The sequence below is a fragment of the Monopterus albus genome, unplaced genomic scaffold (genome assembly GCF_001952655.1).
Source record: "Monopterus albus unplaced genomic scaffold, M_albus_1.0 scaffold86.1, whole genome shotgun sequence".
Classification (NCBI taxonomy): Eukaryota; Metazoa; Chordata; class Actinopteri; order Synbranchiformes; family Synbranchidae; genus Monopterus; species Monopterus albus.
The window spans coordinates 1,479,312-1,486,858 of NW_018127966.1; the positions used below are offsets into that span (position 1 = coordinate 1,479,312).

Below are 7,547 nucleotides of genomic sequence, written 5' to 3' on the forward strand. Positions count from 1 at the left end.
ATCCTCTGGACATTAACCTGTTAAACGAACAGGCCACAGGATTTTTTTTAAAGTAAAAATAAAATAAAAAATCATGGAATATCAAATCAAATATAAAATGATATTACTTTTCTGCAAGTAATCAACACAAATATATGCAGTATAAGAATATTTAAATGAGTAATTGTCAAGGCCTTTATACAAGTATAACAAACAGAGGATTCTGGGAGATCTCTCGGTCACAGGCCATCTTCACTGTTTACTCTGAGGGATTTGTTATAAATCTGCATGTATTGATTTTTAGAAATGGTACACTTGGTTATGTAAGCATCTAACTGAGAGGAGTGGAGTTTTCATGTGTTTATGTCCTGTCTGGCTAACCTGATATGCATTTTCATCTTTTTATTCTGCTGTAAACATTTCCCTAACAAGATTTTTAATTTCTGAAAGATGAAGTATAGGAAAAACTCAATTTTGCTAAGAAAAAAAGTATTTGTCTTCAACCTCAACCACTTGCCTTGATAAAAATAGGTTTTTATACATCCAATACTATAAACACATCCCCTCATTATAATATAATACTGTATATGAATATCTCAAGGAAATAATGAGTTGATTACTTGAACTTAACTCTTAATATTGTCATTTTTACCTACTCTTCTTTTGACAATCTTTACCCACTAAAAATATAAACATAAATGTCATAAATGTAAACTTGCATGTTTGTTGAAGTAACCTTCTGAACACTGTCACAGTGCTCTCTGGAAATCACCGAAGCCAATTCATAGGTCACATGACTCCTCTATAAATATTTGCGATTTGGTAAATATTTTATTTATTCCTTTGTAAACGTCACTGGAGAAGCCTTGTTTTCAAGGTTAGTGCAAGTGTGGACTCTAAAGTGTTTTTTAAAAAAATGTACACTGCTATTATGTTTGTGTCTTCTGCAAAGTGAAGCTACAAACTGGTGACAAATGAAAAGACAAACCAACAAACAGTAAAGTGTCTCAGTGAGGTGATGGGCCACCACATGCCACCAGAACAGCTTCAGTGCACCTTAGCATTGAATCTCTAAGTCTCTGGACTCTACTGGATGGATGAACACAATTTTTCCAAATAGATATTCACTTGTTTGTTTGATGATGGTGGTGGAGATGCTAACACATTGCTCCAAAATCTTACATAGGTGTTCAATTGGGTTGAGCTCTGGTGACTGTGAAGGCCACAGCATATCATTCATTGTCATGCTCATCAAACCATCCAGTGACCCCATGTGCTCTGTGGATGGGGACAGTGTCATCCATTTATTCAGGCTTTTCCTTTAATTTGTCACCCATCTGCAGTATAAGGGCATACCCATCTATATTACAGTATATGAACCTTTTGAACTGGAGAGTGAAACCATCCAAAAGTTGCTAGGAGCTCAAAATGTAATTCTTCTTCAGCCAGCGTTGATAGGCACTACATGGGAACTACTTGTGTGTTTTCAAACACAATTACTTATAGAGTGAAACTAATAATGGCCTTGTCCCTCCCTTCCACTCGAACTGCACCACAACACACTATAACACAAATACAGTTAGCCCAGTTTTATCAGAGTAAGATTCAGAATCCACAGTCCACTCTCTCTAAAGGGGTTTTTCCATTATAGGAAACTACCAAAACATGTTGCGCCGAGTAATGCTCGTCGTGGATTCTGTATCCACTTTGGCGGTACATTCTGGGAGCTAAATTTCAGCACCCCTCAGGAGGTAGGGGGGGCATGCGCGCAAAGCAGTCACCGGTGATTGGTCAAATGTCCGCATCTTCACACCTCAAGCATTAGCATTACAACACACAGTCACCATTACAGCTGACTGTGTGTGTGTGAGAGGGGAGCAGCACCTCCCTCCTCTAAACAGAGATCGACAGAGAGAAAATACAATGGAAAATTAAAGCAGGATGGTCCTTGTCAACCCCAAAGGCTATGCCTTTGCCAGATGACGCCGCCATCCAGTGCAGTGAAAGTTGAATCAGATCCAACTTTTTGGCCGAATAGAGTTGTCATTTTGCCAGAGCCTCCTGCTGTGCTGATGTAGACACGGTGATGAACAAGGAGAGCTGAGCTTTTCTACACCTTTGAAACTGAGTCTGAACACTGGAGTATGGGTTGTACTGCTCATTAGGCTCCAATAGTGGAAACACACCATTGTTTGTCAGTTGTGTTATTGGATACCTCTGTCTCCACCTCTGTCAGTTTTAGTTTTTCATTATTTGAGCTTCAACAATAATTGACATATAAAATCAACGTATGTGAAAAGAACCCATGTATATTGCTTATAGGAAGTTGGACTGTCGTGAATGACAAGGTTTTGTTGTATGCAGGCATTATGACAAAATTGAATGCAAATGAATTAAACACACAAAGGCCATTAGCCAGAGATTTTAAATCAATTACCTTCAGTCACTGTATTGTATGTTAACCATTAATCTCTATTATGGAAATATAAAAACATACATTAACTTACTGTCAAACCACATTATCATGTAGAAATCTTAAATCGTTACAGGGATCTAGTTTGGCTGCAGATATACAGTATAAAACTATAATAACTTCATTAAGCAATAGAGATTGCTGTACTGGATGTCTGCAGATTATAGATGATTCCCTTATCAAAATGCTTTTTCTTGTGTGTGCTCACAAGGAAGCAGAACTTGTCACAGGTCAGAACAACAATTTTCATGTTAATCACAAAATAATTATTTTGTGATCAGAGGAAAACAAAGTCTGTTTGCCCTTCTAGATGAAGATTGATTCTGAATTTCATTGCGTATACAACATCTGCAGATAGAAATATTGGCTTTCTATTTTACAGCAAATCTACAGTTGCAAACAATTGCAAAGTCTTGGGTGCATATGCTTGTGTTATTGTATTATATCGAAACCTGTTTATTCCTTTGTTACTGTTTTTATTTGTTAAATTCAAACCCCGGTTCAGAAACTGAATACAATCAAGGGCAGACTTCTTTCTGACTTAGGAAATGCTTGTGTTGCTTGGATTTTAATACATTTTATCAGTGTTACTATTGGCTATAATTTGAGATAGTGTTTTCTTCTGATAAAAGCTAAAGTTTAAGTCCCTCTTTGTTAAATGCATACTGTATACATTTTGTAAATCTTACAAGGAAACTGTTATAGTGAACTGAGATAATATTTTCTGCCACATTACTCAATGTTTATCTACAGGTCCTGTGCAGGATTTGTGTCAACGAGAAAGTCCAAGGTGTCAGCTGAAGGTGAGTACAAGCAATAATGAACAGTGTCACCTTATGTACTTGTGAAAATGTAGTCACACTGGTGGGCGGAAAAAACAGGTCTGGTAAAAGTGTTGGAGGGACATCAACACAGACGAGTTTCACAAAATAACATACAGAATATATGTAGAAATGTACACAATCAGAGGAGAGAAATATCCATCCATCCATTATGTATACCGCTTATCCTGAAGAGGGTCATGGGGGGGGGGCAATTCCAGCTGACATCGGGCGCGAAGCGGGGGTATACCCTGGACAGGTCACCAGTTTGTCACAGGGATGACACATTTTAAATGGGTGATGCTCTTGGAGAGTCAGTCGGCTACATACTGCCATTTTATTTACTAGAAGCTCATTAGAGACCTCAATCTGTTGACTATTTCAAGTGTTCATAATTTCTAATCAGCATGGTTAATGCACATGATTGCCCATTTCTAATGTCACATCGATGATTTGTGTATTGCTTCTGTAAATTCAGCTTCACTAAGTTGCTGCAGCATTCCTAAAAATAAAAAAAAATAAAAAAATCACAACTCAAATGCAAACTTGTTTCCTAAATCCCTCCATCCATGGGATCTGAACTTGCATGGATGCTAAATTTATAATTACAGGTACTGTTTTACATGACATGCAGGATTGGGCTGCAAAGTCAAAACCAAGCTCCATGATTGCTTCCTCTTCAGTGCTGTAGATGTTTGATACCTTTAAGATGGTTGGCAGTGTGAATAACATATGGCTTCAGTTTGAGCGCCTTCCATAAACTGACACTTGACTGAATTATGAAAGATGTTTCATTTTTTATTTTTGCTATGATGTAGTTATTGCACGATGCTTTTGGGCCTTTGATGTTCTTGCAAAGTCATGCCATCTCTTTTATATAAGCCTTTGAAGTAGGTTTAGTTGCACTATGTTGCACTGTAGAGTTGGCAGTGCCTACTGTGGTCAAAGTGTGATACTACAGCAGTGCCGTAGGCCAGTTATATTACTGCTTTATCAATTCTATTTGATGTCTCTTAAAGTTATCCTGGGGTATCCAGGTGTTTTTCCCCCCCAAACAGCTTCCTCGCTAATCGCTAGAATTCAAATGAGTTACAGTACTTGATGTTGGAGGTCACAGCAACAATATACTCTGACCTTTATGAAGGGACAGCTGATAATTGTACATGTATTGCTGTATGATAGAGTATTTAGATAAAGTCAGATGAATGACTTTCTGAACTATACACTTTGTACCACTAGGGAGCATCAGCGGACTTTTAAGAGGATAATGGATTAAAATGTTTTGGCTGATCTGAGCTTGTAGCAGCAGGGGTCTGGTGAGGTTTGGAACTCTTTGTATGGATATATCTAAACAAATAGGGGTTTGTGTGATTAACTTTGTTTTCAGTGTTAGGAAAGAATAGACAAAGGTTCACAGAGGAATTTCAATAATACACTTCATTATAGGTTGTAGTGAAGGGAGATAGTGGACCCTAAGTGTCTGATGAGAACATTCAAGGCCTGTTTTTTGGATTTTTAGTTGAGAAACATTCAAAGATACAGCTATGTTGAACTTTTTATGTGATGAAACATTTCAAAATTTCTGAAACTGTATGAAGAATCTGCGGGATGCTGGAGCAGCAGGGAGGAGGTGAAAAACAGCAGCTTAAAACAACCTTTGAACGAAAAGTATTTTGCTCCTATTTGTTTTGGAATTCTGTTTGAAGTTTGCCATGGGGGAAAGAAAATCACTTTCATGATTATGCATTCTGTCATCAGAACTGTTCTGTGCTTTGATGACTATGATGACTCTTAGCATGAGTGTGGAAAAGCTGATCACAACCCTGCAGCAATATAAAAAATTGAGCTATCAAACTTTCACACAAATTTGTGTCTAAAATCCTTTTTGACTGTGATACTGAATAGTAGAATGCTATCTGTTTCAGGTTCCACTTCAGATTTCTTCTGCTACACTTAGGAACACAGCTTCATGCACAGCCAAAGTAGACAAAAGCAGCATTACCTACTGTAAGTAATGCTACTTTTGTCTACTTTGGCTTTATATTGTAGCTCAGAAGATCTACTCTTAATTAATGTAGTTTGTAATGTTGAAAGTTTTTGGAATGCTGAGGCCATGCATGCGTAACTATGTGGAAGGACTTCAGCATCGGTGATATCCAAATTAGCATGTCAGTAGCCTTCCCATTTACAGTAACACCACTTTTTCCTCACCTAATATTCAGTTTAAAACTGACCGGTTCCTTTGTGAGAGAACAAAAATGAAAGACCTCTGTCTAGTTATTAAGAAAAGAACACACTGAAAAGAACCCCACATATCACTTTTAATCCATGAGTGCATTTAACATTTAAAAAAATTATACCAACTGAGAACATGGAAGTGATGTATATTTGGATCCACTGTAACCTTGTTTATGTGAGATGGGTTCATGAAATATTTGTGTTGATGAAATATTCATTGGACAGGAAGCCAGGTCAAAAGGCATTATGCCCAATAAAATTTAGCGGAAATAGTAGATGACTGTATGTTATAGATACTGTACATCACCACATGTCACTACATGCACAGGTTTCTGTTAATTACTTAAAGTGAAAACTGTGGAAAAAGCTCCACATTAGTCATATTAGGTGGGATGTAACTAAAAAAAAAAAAAAAAAATCAGGTCTGAAAAATCAAAGAAAAAAGCAAAACCAGCTGGATTTTATTTCTAATGTATAAACACAACAGAAATTACTGTTAACATGATTAGTACAGACATTTATTCCATTTCTAAAAAAAAGAAGCCATAAAACTCTTGCATAATTTACAAAACATGGTGTCCCCGTGCTGTCCAAAACACAGCCGTCCCTTTTTCTCCTCCTGACAGTCTGTCATACCTTTACTGTCATTGTTTCCACCATCAGTAGTGGGTATTTAAACATGAAAACAGTTTTTTGTTTAAAAGCATCTCTAAGAGAAGACATGTTCATGATATTTCATGTTTACAGTGCTAAATCTGGTATACATAGATGTTGTTTGGTGAGGATAGCTAATGTCACAAGTCTGATTAAAAACAAAACAAGACAAAACAAAAAGCTCAAGGATGCTGCTTGCTCTAGGCATGTGAACTCATGAGTCCGGTACTTCTAGAGAAGTACAGATATGCATAATGTAAACATTTACTTTGCTCTGACAACAGTTTCTGTTGAGTCAGACTTTTCTTGATGAAAACAGAAAACAAACAAAACATAATTTAGCTCACTATTTTCTGCAAAGACACCACTATTCCTCTGCTTCAGGGTCCAGAAGACTTGCGCTACAGAGGAACTGACCTGTAATTGCCATGTTAAGGCTTGGTGTAGGTTATACATTTACTCTGTAGTCCCAAGGTCACAATGCACAGCATTGTTTTTGACTGCTTGTGTTTTCTTCTTTTTTTCTTCTTTAACAAAAACACATGGACACGTGGGTTATGCATCAGCAACCTTTTGATTACGGTTACTTTTCATTTTGTCTGCTAGTATGCCCCTACCAAAAATAAGTCTCTTTGGCAGAAAATCCACCGCGTATTGTTACCTTTTCCCAATTTCACTTTGCCGAAGAAAGTGGATATTATTAGCGCTGTCTGCTAATTCTGGGTACTGCTCAATGGAGAGCACATAGTACCCATCGTACCCCAGAACTTTGCCACTACTCAGAAGCTGCCTTTTTTCCCCCTCTGTCCAGGGTCGGACTCCTTCCTCACCATCTCTCACTCGCTGCTGTTCTCTTGCCCACGCACCTGCCAAGGCACGCTGACGGGCGAGCTCAACAACCCGCACTTTCTCCTCATCCACAGTGGACCCATAGCGGATATGAAGAGCTAGAGCGCCAGCACGAATCTCCACATCTGCGAAACGTCGAGTCCGACTATCCATGACTGTGGTGGACTGAGAAACAGTCACATTGACACCGTTCTCCAGAGTCTTGTGTCCACTAGTGAGGTGCAGTGCAGCAAGGTCAGCATCTGGAAGGCCTGGCTTGACAAAGTAGTGTGTGTCCCGCCCTTGTATAGTGAAGTGGAGGTCTTCCAGATAGAAAGCATTGTTGAGGATTGTTGCAACCTTGATGCAGTCTTCACTGGCCACATTTAGTGTGTGAGTATGGACGCTGCCCTTGTAGATGGCAAACATAACAGCTCTTCCAATGGGAGACATTGCTGCCGAGAACCACAGCCAAGACTTTTCACCTCTGCGACCTCTACTGAGATGGACCTGTGGCAGCCGCTCGAATGACCAGAGAGGGGGTGCTTGTCTTG

General features: G+C 38.6%; 1 protein-coding gene across 1 annotated transcript in view; it reads right to left on the reverse strand.

Moving 5' to 3' along the window:
- Positions 1–5,593: 5,593 nt before the first annotated feature.
- Positions 5,594–7,547, reverse strand: part of LOC109964297 (teneurin-3) — a 135,783-nt gene continuing 133,829 nt past the window's right edge. The window contains exon 31 of the mRNA XM_020607495.1: positions 5,594–7,543. Within this exon, the coding sequence (XP_020463151.1) occupies positions 6,823–7,543 (721 nt within the window). The 3' untranslated portion in view covers positions 5,594–6,822. The remainder of the gene's footprint in view (positions 7,544–7,547) is intronic.